This window comes from Fusarium poae, chromosome 3 (genome assembly GCF_019609905.1).
Source record: "Fusarium poae strain DAOMC 252244 chromosome 3, whole genome shotgun sequence".
Taxonomy (NCBI): Eukaryota; Fungi; Ascomycota; class Sordariomycetes; order Hypocreales; family Nectriaceae; genus Fusarium; species Fusarium poae.
In genome coordinates, this window is record NC_058401.1 from 7,486,673 (window position 1) to 7,503,763 (window position 17,091).

The 17,091-nt window shown below is 44.8% G+C and overlaps 7 protein-coding genes across 7 annotated transcripts; 3 read left to right on the plus strand and 4 right to left on the minus strand.

The window, feature by feature from the left end:
* Positions 1 to 50: 50 nt before the first annotated feature.
* On the plus strand, positions 51 to 1,172 carry FPOAC1_009924 (uncharacterized protein; the record flags this gene model as incomplete). The annotated part of the gene is made up of 1 exon (XM_044854332.1): positions 51 to 1,172. The coding sequence occupies one exon, from the start codon at positions 51 to 53 to the stop codon at positions 1,170 to 1,172; it is 1,122 nt and encodes a 373-aa protein (XP_044707002.1).
* A 993-nt stretch (positions 1,173 to 2,165) lies between these two features.
* On the plus strand, positions 2,166 to 3,998 carry FPOAC1_009925 (uncharacterized protein; the record flags this gene model as incomplete). Its single annotated transcript, XM_044854333.1, has 4 exons — positions 2,166 to 2,510; positions 2,573 to 2,902; positions 2,960 to 3,106; positions 3,156 to 3,998. 4 exons carry the CDS (start codon positions 2,166 to 2,168, stop codon positions 3,996 to 3,998), a joined length of 1,665 nt encoding a protein of 554 aa, XP_044707003.1.
* Positions 3,999 to 4,256: 258 nt separating this feature from the next.
* FPOAC1_009926 (uncharacterized protein) lies at positions 4,257 to 6,354 on the minus strand (the record flags this gene model as incomplete). The annotated part of the gene is made up of 2 exons (XM_044854334.1): positions 4,257 to 6,232; positions 6,291 to 6,354. 2 exons carry the CDS (start codon positions 6,352 to 6,354, stop codon positions 4,257 to 4,259), a joined length of 2,040 nt encoding a protein of 679 aa, XP_044707004.1.
* A 2,105-nt stretch (positions 6,355 to 8,459) lies between these two features.
* FPOAC1_009927 (uncharacterized protein) lies at positions 8,460 to 9,406 on the plus strand (the record flags this gene model as incomplete). The annotated part of the gene is made up of 3 exons (XM_044854335.1): positions 8,460 to 8,464; positions 8,518 to 8,895; positions 8,944 to 9,406. The coding sequence occupies 3 exons, from the start codon at positions 8,460 to 8,462 to the stop codon at positions 9,404 to 9,406; spliced, it is 846 nt and encodes a 281-aa protein (XP_044707005.1).
* A 203-nt stretch (positions 9,407 to 9,609) lies between these two features.
* Positions 9,610 to 12,405, minus strand: FPOAC1_009928 (uncharacterized protein; the record flags this gene model as incomplete). The annotated part of the gene is made up of 5 exons (XM_044854336.1): positions 9,610 to 9,722; positions 9,774 to 9,821; positions 10,015 to 11,531; positions 11,580 to 11,682; positions 12,255 to 12,405. 5 exons carry the CDS (start codon positions 12,403 to 12,405, stop codon positions 9,610 to 9,612), a joined length of 1,932 nt encoding a protein of 643 aa, XP_044707006.1.
* A 709-nt stretch (positions 12,406 to 13,114) lies between these two features.
* On the minus strand, positions 13,115 to 14,254 carry FPOAC1_009929 (uncharacterized protein; the record flags this gene model as incomplete). Its single annotated transcript, XM_044854337.1, has 2 exons — positions 13,115 to 13,428; positions 13,483 to 14,254. 2 exons carry the CDS (start codon positions 14,252 to 14,254, stop codon positions 13,115 to 13,117), a joined length of 1,086 nt encoding a protein of 361 aa, XP_044707007.1.
* A 714-nt stretch (positions 14,255 to 14,968) lies between these two features.
* On the minus strand, positions 14,969 to 16,550 carry FPOAC1_009930 (uncharacterized protein; the record flags this gene model as incomplete). Its single annotated transcript, XM_044854338.1, has 3 exons — positions 14,969 to 15,254; positions 15,300 to 16,474; positions 16,527 to 16,550. 3 exons carry the CDS (start codon positions 16,548 to 16,550, stop codon positions 14,969 to 14,971), a joined length of 1,485 nt encoding a protein of 494 aa, XP_044707008.1.
* Positions 16,551 to 17,091: the final 541 nt, after the last annotated feature.

Consider the following 17,091-nt stretch of genomic DNA (forward strand, 5'->3'; position numbering starts at 1 on the left):
AAGGTGTCGTGCCTAAAATAGATGCGAAGGAAATGCCAAAGATAGTGGCAATGAATGCGATGAGTACGCATCATATGGGTACCAGCATTGCCACTAGATTGCTCAGTTCCAAATCGAAGATGAAACGAGACATTGGCCCAACATTGGCAAAGGTTAGTGTCGACCGCTCACCAGGAGACCAGTTTCCATTTCTCAGCTATGCAAAGAGGCACTGGTTACGACACACTTCTCATCTAGAAGACCTTCCCTCGCTGCCGTATTGGCATACACTACTTGATCACCCCTCGTTTGGTGTCAATCAACACGAGTTTCCTACTCGTATATTCATCCCGGACATTTGGCTACAATCGGTAGATCGTCTTCTGTCACAGGCTGAAAGGTCGAAGATACGCAACAGATGGAGACGCTCGATGATAACAAAACAAATCTCGAGTTTAGTGCCTCCGCAGTGGGCCAGCATGATCTGGGCTTTATCGAGTGGGCATATTCTCCTTTTGAAACATGAGCTCACAAAGGCTCGAGGTGCCCAGAGAATAAAGAGTTATGTAAAACTGTGGTCTTTATTAAGGCGTGTCAGTTTACAAGCACCATTAGTCCTCGAAATCGACATGGATTATAACATGGCTCGGTGGCTAAGTCGTATGTTTGTCAATCTCGCGATAGACCATCCGGCCAAAGACTATCTTCTTCGACGGATTCCAGAATCAGACAGCTTGCACGCTGAGCTGTTGATGAAAGCTATCAGAAACAATGATGTTGTTTCTATTTGTAGCCTCATCAGATACGATCTTCAACATTACGAGAATCTCTTAGATATGGAGTGGTACGACGACGATGGAGTGTATATTCAGCGAGCTTCTGTACCCCGAATTCTTAAGGCAGCATTTGCAAGCCACCCAGAGAAGGAGTTGATGGAATCAATGATTCTTCTCGACGATGATTGGTTCCGTAACCTCCTCCCATGGTTCTGTTTCATGAATCTCTCATATTTCCAATGGAGTGGGGGGCAGGATCCACCGCTCTCATTTGAGAAAGCTTTCGAAGCTCTAAGACAAGTTGGTGTCTCCGATCAAAGGGTTGGGCTTCTGAAAACGTTATTAGAGGTCGCTCGTGGACGACTAGTTGAGATAGATGGCCTTGAGGTTTCAAAAGTCCCGCCCCTAGAAGATTAGAAAACGATACTTGCATCAAGGTTAGTCTGTTAACATTCAAATAACCTTTATACAAGTCCTAGTATCGAAAGGTCTGTCTAGAGCCTGATGATCATACACGGTATACAAGTACAAATCTCAATATTATACAAGCAAGCAACAAATGAGAGGTGAACTGGCCTACATTTGTGGCAAAGTGTACAGTCTTAACGAGACAACTGTTGCAAATGGTACCCGTGTTATAGCGCCATGTCACAGCTAATTTTGAGATTGCAATCAGCTACCACGGTACTTGTGGCAGCCTATTCTTTGATGTCTCAATTCTTGGCCGTAACCAGTTGCTGGCGATACTAAGACCCGAGTTTGGGGGAATCCTGTAGAGAACAGAAACGGAACTCTTCGCAAAGGGTACTACTATATTTAAAGCGGCGTAGCATTAATACGAGGCTTACCTATTACGAGAGGTCATTTGAGAAGCTAATACGACAACTCGTATGGGTTACGAATCCTGGTTGAGATTCGTGTCTTGTCTTGGAGTCATGCAACAACAAAGTCCGGCATTCTGATTAGCGCCTACGGCACTTGTGGCGATCCAGAAGTTATTTCATTGGCAGCTTCTTCGATCCTTTGAAGGATCTCATGCTATAGGGAAGATGAGCTGATTCATGTCCAAATTGAGACGGTGGATTAACGTAAGGGTATTTAGCGTAATTAATATCATTGGTTATTAAACCAAGGTTTCTCGGTATCCGATCCGAACTTATCCTTTTATAGTTTAACCGCGGGGGCCAAGTTTGACGATAAGCGTTTAGATAAGATAAACCCTGCTTTTCATGCAAAAACGAGATTGAAGTTGAACCAGAAGATTAATTACATCGTAGGATTTAGCCCACAATGCAACTTAGCAACTTGGATAAATAGCTATGGCTTGTCCTAACAGTTCTGTTTGTTTTGACTCTGTAAACTCTCAAGTACCTCTATCAAGTAAAAGAAACGTACACTATCAACAACTATATGGATCCTCAACAGAGTCACCCTGGCAAGGGTGCAGCCTACCCAACAAAGTATCGTCGAAACCAACCACGTTCCAAGAACGGATGTCTTACTTGTCGGAGCAAACGCAAAAAGTGTGACGAGACAAAACCTCGTTGTACATCTTGTGTTCGATCCAACCAAACTTGTGTTTGGCCAAACAAGGATGAACAGGAATCACAGAACAGCTCAGCCGCAAGCACCTCAGATTCTAGTCCCCCCAGTATGGACCGGTTGAACAGGAAAGCCAATAAAGCTGATGCAAGACGACCTGCCGCCGAAGCCCAAACATCCATCACAGACCTCAATAATGCGATGGAGTCATTAGTATGTGACCTATCCGTTATTACAATGACTACTCTCTTGGCATAACTAATGAATTATCCTAGTCCACATCCTCAGATGCAGAGATCTTCCAAAGATTTTTCTTTGACTGGGCAACGTCAGGAAACATATCTGGAGGTTACACAATGAGTTGGTTTGCCAACTTGTTCAAAATTTACACAGATGCGAGTGTGGACAGTCTCGTACACAAATCCATAAACGCCTTGGCCCACGCAAGTTATGGCCAACGATTCAACTCACCTGAAGCACTAACCAAGGCAAATACATGGTACGGAAAAGCAATCCAGATGTTAAAAGTCAAACTGCTTTGCATTGACGACTCATCTTCATATTGTGATGTCGTGTCAGCCATTACTCTACTGGGGATTTACGAGGTATGTGTTGTACGTAACACAATAAACTAGTGAGAAGTGGTTTCTGATCGTATATAGGGCTTGATGCACGAATCTATCGCTCTCGAAGGTTCCTGGGTGTCCCATATGAGTGGAGCCTCCACGTTATTAAGCATTCGCGGGCAAGACAAGATCATCGAATCTTCGGCAGAGTTCGAAGTTTCAGCTGTTTGCTTCTTGCAAATGGTAAGAACGGAATGAAGTCGTCTTGGATATCATGCTAACGCCTTTACAGATTTACAGCACCTTTCTCAGTGGCCAAACGCCTCCTATTCCATGGACATCAGTGAACAAGTTGGCGTTACCAAAGCTGCCAGACTTCTACGCTCACATAGAACTCATTTACGAAGCTGCATGCCAGTTTGCTGAGTGGAGAACCGCATTACTTGACTACGAGTCTGATGAGGGTTTGGAGAGGTTATCAGATGTCGCAAGCCGAGCGGCGATGTTGGACAGGCGGTTTGAAGAATGGTCTCAGACTGCAACTCCATCGTTAAGTTACACCACGAAATCACTACCTGGCGGACCACATCCTGAATGGTTGCAACCTTTGATCAACAGCCCATGGAGACCCCTCAACTATCATACTTACCCAACACTCATGGTGCAAATACTTTGGAGGTTCTATTGGATGTCTCGAAGTATCATCAACCAGGCACTTTTATATACATACAACATCCTCCAAGAACGTAAAGAAGCACTCGATCCGAGTTTCCCTCGCCGAACAGATATTGAGGACAGTATCTTGTCATTCACGGATCTAATATGCGAGTCTTGCATCTCGACTTTCGTCAGTATCTCCAAAGACAACCCGCAGATGGAGGCTGAAAAAGTACCAACTCTATTGGGCTACCTCATCTTACAAGTCCTGCCAGCTCTTGGACTATTATATGAGCAGGTTGTTTTTACTAGTGTTGATATTATGGGTAGAAGAGAGTGGGCAGCCAAGATGAGACATTTTCTTAGGGTTAACTTTGGTATTGCAAAGGGCATTACTGCGATTCCCCCTTCTCATGTTGGAAAGATCCCAATTCAGACTTGGGGTCTTCCAGATGAGCTTCCTCATCATAGAAAATAATCTTGTGATAGTTACAAAAAACATTTTCCCTACTACGGATCATGACCCCGAAATATACTTCACAAAGACCTTGTACTGTGAACAGTATCGATCGATGGTTTGAGTTGGCCTGCAGGGTAATTAAGCGCTGAACATCAGGACCCGTAAGGTGAGTTCGCTTAAATAGGTGGGATATATTGGGGTCTAGAAATTTTCCATTTCATCGTGGGATCGTAATATATCTAATTCATCATAACGCCAATACCCAAACGAACCAAACTATCCATATCTATAAGTCATCTGAGGTGCCGTCGGCATCTGAGAAACTCCTCTCGTCTGGTCGAAACCGGGCGCATTCGGTCCATCGCTAAGACTCCCACTGCGAAGTTTTGCTTCTCTCTGTCTTCTTGCCTTGCTCTTCTTCTTCACGCAAAGGAAAATGCAATAAAGTAACACAAGAACAAGTAAACCTCCAATTGACGCTGCTGTTGCGATTACAGCTGTGCGATTGTTCTCAAACCAACTTCCTCCCTCGTCGCCACCGTCCGGGCCATCGCTGTCATCGCAGCTCTGTTCATCAATGGGACATTGACTTGAACTTCCGTCGCAGCGCTCCTCGGGATCACAGTCTGCTGTGCTTTCTCTGCACACTCTACCGCTACCAGAAACGCGACACTCATCGGTACAGCAGCCATCGGTGGTAGGATCACAGTCAGCACCACTTCGAAGTTGGCAGGTGTCTGGATTGCAGCAGGAGTCTGAGGGACATCGCCTCGCACCGCCGCAGTCACATGTTTCTCCAGGCTCAACGATTCCATTGCCACACTGGCTATCGTTGATGTCGGGAACATCGTCCTCACTCACAAGACAACTCGTGTCGATATGCTGCTCCCCGATGCCAGTGCAAATACTCCCGATGGTGCAGGGCGAGAATTCCTCGATTCCTGGGTTGCTCGATGGGTTCATGAGGTATTGGTTTCGTGCATCGCATGTTGATCTGCTGAGTGGACAACAGTCATCGGATTGGGAGTAACCATCGCTACACTCGCTGGACGTACAGTCATGATTGGCACCAAAGTTGTGTGCCAACTCGTGCGCAAAGACCTGCCACTCTGAACCCGTGCGAACTACCACATTTGCAGATGCGGTACCTCCACTTCCAAAACTTGATCCTCGCGATCGGTTGCAAAGACTGCCAATCCAAGCAATTCCAACTGTTGAGCCACTTTTGCAAGCCGTCAACAGAGACCATACGGCGTTGTCGTCACGGATTCTGTTTCTCCACCTAGTAAACAAGTTGAGACGACTGTTGATTGTTATACGCGCGGTGCATGGAAGATTCCAGGGCATGGAGCTTGGGGCATCTTCAGGGCAGGATGGATCGGACATGGTCAGGTTCTGGATGGCCAAGGCAATGTTGAATGTGTCTTCGTACACTTGAGATGCGACATTGACTAGTGAGATGATGTTGTCGCGAGCATCTTGCATGTCGTCAAACTCAGCTGTATAGGAGCAGTCGGCAGCGATTCCTACCAGGGCGACTCGTCGTGATGATGGACATCCGTCAGTTGAACCAATGTGGTTTGCGGGATCGAACCAATCATTGGGGTTCTGTCGACGGGTGAAACTACTCAATGAAGTCGATTTGTTCTTGTTTACGTCTTGAGAGGGCTCTTCAGAGACAAGTTGCTGAGAATCGAACCTCTGCGCTCCACAGCTTGGCTTTTCTGACGCTGATCGTTGTAGAATAGCATCATGCTCGGGACCGACCAACTCTTTCCATACAATCATTCTTCGTTTCGCTTCAGTGTGGTCACTGGTTTTTAGTCGTCGGGTCCTTCGATAGTTGGAGTCGAGTGAAATATGGTGATAGGCGCCATCATTGGTGAAAGTACCTTCGAGTACATGTCGACCCTCCCGATACCGTACCATAATCCGCGCCCATCCAACTCTCCGTTGTGTTTGCTTCTGGTCGTCATTGACGAATGCAACACCTTTGAACAACAAAGGGCTACTGCCCTTCAAATCCATAACCTGGCCATACTTCTTGTTTGGTTTAAGATGCTCAATAGTTGTTTTTTGTGTCAAGACATGTCGGGACGGTTGCAAATTGAGAGTTATGCGTTGTCGCTCATAGGGAACTTTAAATTCAACCTGAAATGAAGAAGCAGCACCGATAGTGTGTGGATCCTGTGAAAACTCAAGTCTCTCAATAGTCGCCGATTGATCAACTGTATCGCTAGCTCTCGACAGTGCTGGTGAGGTCAGAAAAGCTGAACATACGTCAATCCAATCTTGGCGTGAGTGACTTACCTTGTACTTGGAATAAAGGAAATACCTGCAAGACAAGTAGAATAAAGAAGTTCAAGAGACTCATAGCTACTTGAACAGATGCCTCTCAGGATGAAAAGTTATTTGAGAGAAGCAGATCTATCTAAAACGGAAGTGTACTGGAATTCTGGATGACATATAAGAGGCTCATGGGTCTGGCCCCCATCTATGACACGGGGACTGTGCAAGGGTCTTGGCCAGTTAGCGAAGCCAAGCCCTTAAGCAGCCTCGGCGGGATCGGCTTGTTCCAAGGCAGCTGAGCCACTTGGACTTCGTCAGTGATGTGTGGGTGCATATTTTTTCTTTGTTTCACAGGCTGACAGGTTCGGAGAGCGAAGAGCGCGAGCTTTTACTATATGGAACCAGATGAAGCGCTGTTTCATTCATGTAGTTATTTGGTATTGAAGCATCATTGTATACTGTATTTTATGTTCAAGGTTTCCCTATTTTCAATCACGGACTGACAGTTTCTGTGGCATTTTGGAATGCCCCTGTACTTGTTTCATTGAGAATTAACCTTACGCGTACCTAAAACCCCGTTGAATAAGCTTAAATCTTCTGATACACTACGTGATCCGGTAAGTCCGGGCTCCGGAACCCGCCATCCATGGACATGGAGTATGGGGAGAACGGAGATGCTGACAAACGTCTTGGCTTAATTCCGAAAGTCAAAAGTTAAAAAAGGACCCTTATCCACAAGGAGAATTCAATGACGCCCAAGCTGACGTATGCCTGTTCTTGGCATCTAACGTGTCAGCATCACATAATGTCCGCGTGGTAAAGCCACTGTTCTGTAGTGGAATACCAAGACGAAAAAGGCTTTCCTGGAAATGATTTCGCATTTTTTAGACCTTGATTGGTGGCGAAGATTCTGATCTTGAGGCTGTGATCAATAGTGGAAGATCATATGCGGGTAGAAAACGCTGAGATTTGGGGGCCAAGAATTACATTGCCTCAATAAAAGAGGACGAAACTGAGCATGAGGGAGATGAAGACCCCGCCTCTTAATGCTACGGCAAACTCTGAGAAATAGAACTCACTTGTTTCATTCATCTCATAATTGTTGTCAGAAGAGTGTGACATGTCCAAAACACATGGCAGTGTCCGCGCGGCGTGGCGTTGATGGTATGCACCGAAGTATGCATCGAAGACAACCTCAAAAACTCTATGACGCCAGTTCCAAGAGCGGAATCAACCGGTAAGTGATCGACGCCCAGGTCCCAAACACCATCTGTCAGTGAAACCCTTGAGACTGCTTCACCAATTGAACCTAAATTCTGGGCATCTTTTCCTCACAACATTCGTCGTCATCTGGTTTGAGAACATCTCGGCGGTGTACAATAGCCAAGACAGTTTTGTGTCATCACTTTGTGTCAGTGTCGCCAAGGACGATATTCAGGGTATTCTGTTTGATCCATGATCAAAGTGATACAAGTCAGACATTACGAAAGTTTATTTCATGTTTTCGGGGAATAGATCACACCCGACCTTCATTGTCAAACGGAGAACTGTGCGACAACATTGAACCCTTGGGTTCACATATTTTGACTGTCGGGTAGCAGGACGATAATGACATCATGGGGTTCATCCTTTATTCTCAACCACCAAGCATTTTAGTTTTCGGACTATATCCCCGCCTGATGATAACCTCAACTGTGTACACAATTGAAACTTGGCATTCTCGTCGATATTTTACTCGATTCCGGAAGGAGAAGTAACAAGTCATGTGACATGACACGTGACACAGTCTGCCACATAGCTCTTGGTAGTAGGTACTCTTCGATGCGTTCGTTTGTACGTGGTCACAACATTGCTGTGTCGAGTGCAAGATAAATATATTGCCTACAAGTTGATATTTACAAATACTCTCAGTCAGTGTACCTGCCATTTCTTCTCATGTTAGATCTCCTCAAATATTTGAAAGAATTATCATTATAAAAATTCATTAGTACTGTATATTACACAACAATCACGTTAACTAAAATGGAGTGGAAGGTCAAGATTGGCTGGGACTCAGATATGGCTAAGAGTTAGGAATGAATCGATCTAGCTCGTATGTGTACTTACTAATACCTCCATGTGGGAATATCACTACTCCCGTTAAATATCGGAGGTTCATATCCCAACCTTTTATAATCTGCCTTGAACATCATGGAGTTACAAGTACATGATAGCTTAATAATACGTCATTCTCTCATATCATTTTCAGCTGGCCTCACGTCGAGGTTATTGTCAAGACGGATAAGATCCGACCGCCGGGAAACATCCCTTTTTACATACATGAATCTGACACCGTCCGAATGGAGGCGACTACAAATGCACAAATCTGCGGCTACTTTTCCAACAATGCAGGTAAGCACCTACAAATATGGCTGGGACACCGGCTAACTGCTACTATTCGCAACTACAAAGACTACAAGGCGGGCTGCGCTTCGCCATCCACCTGCAGCACTCCCAGCGGAGGCAAGTCATGGGGCTGTTGCGATGATACAAGCTGCTATATCCCCGCTACATGTGAGGATGCTTCAGTTCCCAATTGTGGAGGTACTGCTGCCTCACTCTGCCCTTACTCTCCCATCATGAAATGGTAGGACTACTGCTGGGTGTGATATTCAAGATTGACAACTACTCTTAGCACCTACGGAGCCTCGTCGCGGTGCCTCTACTTTGTTTACCAAACAGGTTCTGAAGACGACGCCAAGCTTACCTCCTGGGGTTGTGGGGAGACCCCGACGACATACATCGTCGGACCGCTTCAAGCTGACCAAACATCATCAGCGACAGCGACAGCTTCGACGAATAATGGAACAGACTCAAGCTCCGGTCTTTCAAGGGCAGCCACGATCGTTGTTGCTGTTATTGTCCCTGTTGTAGGCTTGGCGATTCTTCTAGCTGCAGTAATGTTGTTCCTCCGGCGGCGTAAGAGAAGAGCGAGTGAGGCGGTTATTGCGTCCAGCCAAGTCCGTGAACAAACAAGATCTGAAATGGATCAAACTACGGATTGTGCTCCTGTACCTGAAGTACCCCCGTATGAGATGGGTGACAATACCATGCGGCCCGAACTAGACAGCCGTGAGGTTCGTTATAGGACCAATTAATGGGCACGATTGTCTCCGACGTGTCTGTGAGGTGGATATATAGTCTTTCAGAGCCCCAGCTTCAACCTTACAGAGCATGGTATTTTGAGGAAGTATGAATAGAGTGGTTTCGTCTCCAACTTGACTATAATGAATGAAAAGAAAATAGTAACTAGTGCACAACAACAAATTAAAAACTAAAGTCTCGCCAAGGGACGGATATCTCATGCCACAGCGAATGACGCAGGCGCCTTGACATCAAGGTTGTTCCAAATCGAAACAACGATCTTGAACGTGTCACCCGGCACATTTTCCCATATAATCTTCTCAACGTTGTCTAAAGCAAGGTTAGCTTGGCCACTCTTGGACGGCACCTGACTTGACTTACTGATATGGTCAAAACCTGAACCTTTACCCATGTTTCCATGTCGTTCAGCTCCACCAGAAAGTACGATGAGGTTGATATCATTCTGCATCAAACCCGACTGCGCCGGCTTGTCCGGATACGTGAGAGTCACAGTTAGTCGATTTCTTCCCGCAGGAACAGTAATTAGAGAACTTTTTGTTGGGTGATTTTCGAGGCGTAAGTCCCGAAGTATACATATAAAATCAACTCATAAAAAAAACACAGTTTGTAATTAGAGAACTACTCCATCGTCTCTCTTCCTCGGGCACTTGTCGTAAAGGTGCCACGTCAAATTGCGTATCCTCGAAAAGCTTTCCGCCATCGATGAATGAGGACAGCTTCACCATAGAAATAGAGCTGTCAATGTCGACTCTTCCAAACCCCTGATCATAGTCGTAGCCAAGCCCAAGATCAAGCTGTTCAGAAAAGTTCACAGCGCCATTGACAAGCAGCGCTTTGATGAGTGCCGCGCTAGGATACTTCTTGCCATGTTCTTGAAGAGCTTCACGAAGAAGTGCTACACAACCAGCGACGAGAGGTGTTGACATACTTGTGCCTGACATAAACGTCCAGTCATCATCTCCTGACCGTCCATACATGACTCTGTTTCTCGAATTCTTGGCCATTGCTCTAGAAGCTGCTGATAAAATTGCCACACCTGGTGCTACGACATCAGGCTTGATCCGGCCAGCATACTCATTGCCGTTGATGTCTCGGCCAGGTTTAGTCGGACCTCTGCTACTGAACCTGGCAGTGTCGTTGATTCGTGTCATTGGCTTTGCACCGATCTCGTTGTCAAACCCGTAGCCATCGTTCGGGCGTGTTGTCCCTGTAGCCCCGACAGTGATGCAATTAAACGCCGAGCCAGCAGCACCGATATGGTTGCTCTTTGACTTGGCTTTTGCAGCATTGTTCCCAGCTGCAACCAGAACGACAAAGTCTTGATGATCGATGACAAACTTGTCAATGTCCCAGGCTTGACCCTCATATCCTAACTGACCAGTCTTCGCATCCCAGACCTTACTCCACGAGTTACTGTGGATACGGTATCCAAGACTATAAGGGTTTGAGAACAGATGAAGGCCCAGGTCCAATGGAACTTCGATGGCACCCTTTTTGGGATCTTTAGAAACTTGGGCGATAGATTGAACCATGAGTGTTGCGCCTGGGGCCACGCCCCGAACTCGGGTGTTGCCACTCTTGTAAAGTCCATTGCCGCAGATTGATGCGCAAACATGCGTTCCATGGCCTGCAGTATCTTTGCTGTCATCTCCGAGCCAGAGTGACTCCAGATGCTCAACACGCCCGTCGAAAGCTGGATGGACTTGGATACCTTGCTCGTCTATCATCTTGCCTTGGTCAAAGCCAGTATCTGCGACACAAACCTTCTGGCCGTTTCCTTCGTACGAGGTGGACAAAGCGAGGATTTCAGCATTGAGGGTTCCACGAGCCAGGTCATTAAGAACTTCATCTGGTCGGACTTCTTCAATGCGACTGATGCTGTCGAGCTTCGCCAGAGATTCAAGCTTGTCTTGATGAACGGTGAGTCTAATCCTCACTGGAGAAATGGCAAGTTTTGTGATATCAACCCCAGCCTTTTCGGCGATCTCTGGAGCAAGTTTCTCAGCGGTGACATTGGGTGTCTCATGAAGAATGCAATCGACGCGATAAAATGTTCTGTCCGCTTCCCTCTCTACCATATCTTTGAGCGATATGGTACTCTTTAGCTCTCGCAGATACCTGGATTATGTCAACTATCATAACTCCAAATGAACAGAGATCGCTTACACGGTGACACCTTTGACATATTCTTTCTTTCGAATTGGCTCGAGGTCTTCTTTCACATAGTGACACAAGTAGGTGAACTGGGCGATATATTCTTGGATATTAACTTTTATTAGGTAATTTTTAAGGTATAAATCTTAAAGTATATATTTAAAATTAATTTATAAAAAAATATAATTTTTAAATTTAAATATTAATATAAATCTTATTTAAAAATATATTTTATAATTTATAAAATTAAAATTATAATAATTATTATAAAAGCTTTTATTTTTTTTAATTATAAAGCTTTTAATTATATAATTAATTATTAAATTAATAAATTAAAATTTAAATTTTTATTATATAAAAAGAAAAAAATTTTAAAAGCTTTTTATAAAATTTAAAAAAAATATAATTTTAATATATTAAAAAATATAATATTTTAAATAAAATTATTTTTTAATTTTTAAAATAATCTTTAAAATAATTTTTAATAAAAAAAATAAATTATTAATAATTTATAAAATATTTAATAAAAATAATATTATTAAAAAATTTATTAAATTAGAATTTATTATATTAAAAATCTTATAAAGTTAAAAGATTAAAGAAAATTTTTTAAAAAAAAAAAAGCTTATAATTAATATTATAGCTTTTAATATAATAAAATTCAATATAATAGTTAAATATTAATACCGAGGTCCACAAGCTTAAGCTTCTCGGTCGCAGTCAAGTCACGGTTGTAGGTCTGGATGAGGATAAAGTTGGTCTTGGCCGCTGTTTGGGGAAGCTCAGCGGGCAATTCATTTGTGTTGACCGTGTTGCCATTGATAGTGATGTTGACCATATTGAGGGCTTGGATACAGGCTCAGGTTCAGTATATGGGAACAGAATAAGGAATAGGTGACAGTGGCAGAACCAACTGCGAAATATGCGCCAGGGCAGTCTTTTAGTGCTCATTGTTAGATTAGTAGTTCCAGACACGGTTACCAAAATTTATCTTGAGGAATGCGCCGTGAAACGCTGTGTTTGGTAATGTGCCCATCTGGTATGGGAGTCGATTGATTGGGATGGTCTATGTTGATGAGGCTGGCTGATGGCTTATGACTGGGGTTGAAGCGTCGTTGCAGCAGGCACCGGACTGATTGGATGGTAGACGTAGACGTTCAATAGCTGAACACTAGTCTATTCAATAGTCTATGTACAACTGAGACACTCTGCTGCGGCTGTCCATTTTAGTCTACTATCTACCCATCCTTGCCATTATCGGCAGGTAATAGTGACCACTAGACTTACATTGGGCTGCGGAGTCATATGAATGAACAGTTGGTCCTTGATGGAATGAGGATCATTATCGCGTTGTAGAGGGGTTCGATACGTTCCAAGTTTTTACTGGTATCTGCCCTCTCTACAACTGAATGTGATTTTATAATCATGCTAGGGGATCTAAGATTTACTTCAGAATACGAATGATATACCATGAAACCTCCATTTGTGTTCGTCATATGACGCAGTAGTCATCCTATCCAATCCCATGCACCTACTCTTAGTTTGCCCTACAAAACAGAACTATCGGACGGAGTCTTATTCTCCGACAGGGCAAAAACTTTAGTGTCAAGCCATTCCCTCACGCTGTCCCATTTCTCTCCAGCCTTCTTCTTCTCAGCCAGTTCCTTGCATTTATCAGCAGCGTCACGGCATCCGATCAGATTGTTCCACTGCTCTAGATTTCCTAAATTGCCGGGATCGGGAACTCCATCGTTAGAGTGGTCGTAGTGCGAATGGGAATCCCCATCCTGACCAAAATAAGTGTGGAAGTTGATGATAGGTCCCCAACGGTCTGCCACACCTTGTTTGAACTTGAGAGGGTCTAGATATAGTTAGCGGCTAATCCCGATCGCAAAGAGTTGATTCTCAGACTTACTTTCGGAGACCCTGTCTTCTTTGTTGATGAGCTCGCGCTTTGCATGACCAATCGCGTACGAGTCTTGGATGACATGGAACATGCTGCCCAAAGCACGTCTTCTGATGTCAAGTCCTTGGAAACGGGATTTTTGTGCCAAATAGTAGGTCAAGGATAGGTAGGATGGCGGAAGAGATGCTGGAGGACAGAATTTGACGAGCTTGGTGCTTGAAACAATCGTATCGGGGTTGATACCATCTTCACCTGTCGCCAGCTTGTACATAACTTCCATCCAGACCATGATCTTTGCTTTGGTGTCATCCGGGCTCTCGCCACGGACTGAAGCCATGCAATGTAGAAACTGAAGATCACCGTAGTGAGAACGACCAATAGGGTTCCGGAACCTGTTAATTTCCATAGCATTGGGATTCCAATCGGTTTGTCCCTGTCGGTAGGCTTTGTACCAAGCAGCACCAAGAGCGTATGAATGGTTTTGGTTCTCAGAATCGTCAAACAGCTGACAGTCAGGGTCATCATTCCAGATTGCGCCCCGAATGTACTCCCAGTCATGGTTACTGGCATTTTTGACGGTGGTGCCTGGAGAAACTCCAGAGTTGCTACTGATCAGGGCAGATAGAGTGAGGGATTCGTGGATGGGCTCGTGAAAAGACCCATATGGACCACCAGCAACTGACATCTGGACTTCGACGCCAATGTCATCATCCCCAGCTTCAACATCATCGGTGTCAGCCAGCTGTGTCGCGGGTATCAGATCATTAACCAAGGCAGTCATTGTGAGAATAATGTGGTTCAGGTAGAAAGGGTTTGTTGAGATTACTACGAAGAAACATATACGCATAAGAGACCTGTATATAATTTGACAGTACATTTATTCTGGGCTCCCGACTTGATACAAGCAAGAGGCAGTTGAGAAGAGGGGCACCCCTTAGTGGCTATGTAACGACACAGCTGACCTGACACTTGATGCAATCTTCTCAATCTTTCAGCTGTGTTCAGTCCAAGACAATATTTAGTTCTAGATTCAAACTCACGTAACATGACCGCATGATATCGGACTTTCCGGTCTGCTCAGCTACTTACTCGACCAATGAATCAAGCACGTTGAGATCCCGGCGATGCCTGCTAAGTCAAGTTACTCGAGACACCTACAACTATACCTTCTTCGATAGCGAGCCCGACTACTACGGTCTGAATGTTTATCAGACCTCTGGAACCCACTCTGTTGAATTTAGATCTGGTAACCCTACCATTACCAGCATCACCGGAACTTAAGCGATGTGTGAAGACTAGCAAGGTCGACAGCTTGGAGGGTTATCATCACAAGGGGACTTATGGATGGTTTATCAGATTAATCTGAGGCAGAATCAATAGTAAATGAGATTCAATATGGAGGTTCTTCTGGATTCCGCTATGCAATATGTGATAGTGAAATTGGACTCAACCATTTCTGTGTTCCCAGTCTTGTTAATGAGCACGGCTGCATCTATCACCAGATCGATCCTCTATCATCCAGAAGCCCTGCAAGCCAATCATTGTCAACAGTCGCAGCAATTCCGTTCGTACGTCTTTGTTTCATTACTTCCACAGCTTCTGTGCAGATATCACCAAGCATACTAGACATCTTGCATGGATTGTCTCTAAAGTGATTCTGCAACCATGCAAGCCCCCTCTCAATTCGGCCTGTATCCTGAGCGAAGTCTGCGTGGCCAAAGTCGTTCAGGTTGTTTGCCGTTAGAAGAACCATGGATGAGATGTATGTGCACGCAGCAAACCTAAAATGTTAACTTTTGTCATTCATAAGCGATTTACTATCCTACCATTTCAGCCAGCTGTATTTCTGGTGTAGCTGCTCATATAGTATCATGTAATTTCTAGCTTCTTCAATCATCACCGTCCACTCAGTTGGCAGCTGCAGCACTCGCGTGCCTCTTCCGTGATCCCGTATGCTGCCGACCCATTGCTCATCCCAAGCGTGTGATCTGGTGATCAAACTCAGGCACAAGAGACTTCGGGTATGAAGGATACAGAAAAAGGGTGCCACCGAAGGGTTGTTACTCGTGGTGGCGACTACATTGGCCCCATTCAAGTCTGGGGGGATCGATGCTTTCCAATTATCAAGAGCTCTGACGATTCTTTCTCTTAATACCTTTCTTTCTTCTGGTGTTCTCTTTGATGCTCGCGTGGAGTAGAGGTGATCGTAAACGTTGCCCTGTATATTGGCTAGTTGTATGCGAGCAAGGAAATAGTTGAGCCTGGCATTTCCGTTGACGGTAGTAACAATGCCAGCTTCAGCACCACTACCGCAAATGTCTGGGAGTTCTACTGGCAAATCTAGATCGATATCGTCGTCAAGTTGTATCGAAGGTTGTTTTGCTCGCAGACTCAAATCTTTGTCCACTATGTAAGCCAACCAAAAGACGTTGGCATGTTGTATCTGCTCAGGCGGGATCAAATGCTCTGTGGATAAACGGTTATGTAGTCCCATCTTATGAATCAGGCGCATAGCTGCTGATATGATGACCAGCGCTGGGGTTATGTCGTCGGCTGTTTGTAGTAACATGGCCATACCGATCAGTGTTTGGATGTTGAGTAGGCCAGTTTCGCCAAGCGTCACAGTCCAAATAACCGATTGGGCTTTTTTTATGTAATCGTTTGTTGTACCATACTCAGTACCCATCTCGCTTTGATCAGGCATCTGCTGACGCGCCAGAGCTAGCACAACGTTGATTGCAGCCCATGAGACAGGATCACGCTGTCGTGGCTGGACAGCGTACGTTTCTCCGATAAGACGTAGAAGTGAGTCAGCATGAAAAAGAGGAAGCATTGAGTTGAAGGTGTTGAGGAATATTCCAGTCATATACATGGTCTGTTCCAATGGGGGAAGCTTCATGCTGTTGGCCGAGTTCTCAGTATCGATAAACTCATCACTGAAGGAGATATCTTGTGATGTTGTCGAGATTTCGAGTGCCATTTCTTGTTCCTTGTACTCGACCTATATTCTATTATCAGTACACCTTCAATCCTCGAAATTCAGTTTGACATACAAGCTGCTCCTGTAATTGCTGCATTTGTGCCTGTAGTACTCGAATCTCTTCTGCTTCCGAGCGCTGTACGTTTTGCTGAGCTTTTGGTTTCCATTTCCTACTCCGGGCTAGATGGGTACAGGGTGTCTTGTAATTAACACAATTTGAACATTGCGGCTGTTGTCCGTCACATTTGATCTTTCGCGTATAGCAAAGGTCACAAGCCTGCTAGTGTAAGCATAGGACTGTGCTGTTATCGGCTTATCACTATACCTTGCGGGGACGATTGATGGGCTGCATTGGCGTTGTCAGCACGAGGATACTAGTCCATAGGATACTAAATTGTCATCTAGTAGGATATCAATCCCATGAACAGTATAACGTTCCGTGGAAGTTGCTTGGTCGAAGTTACTTAGGGTAGGACATATGTTTGACGGGAGGGTAATCAGCGCTTCCGCGGAAGCTTACCAAGCAAGAGTCTCAGATAAAGCCCGGCCAATCGCGGAGATATGGAAGCCACTATGCCTCTTGCAGACAACATGGTGCATAACTTATCCTTATGCACGATATGGAAACCATGTTCAAC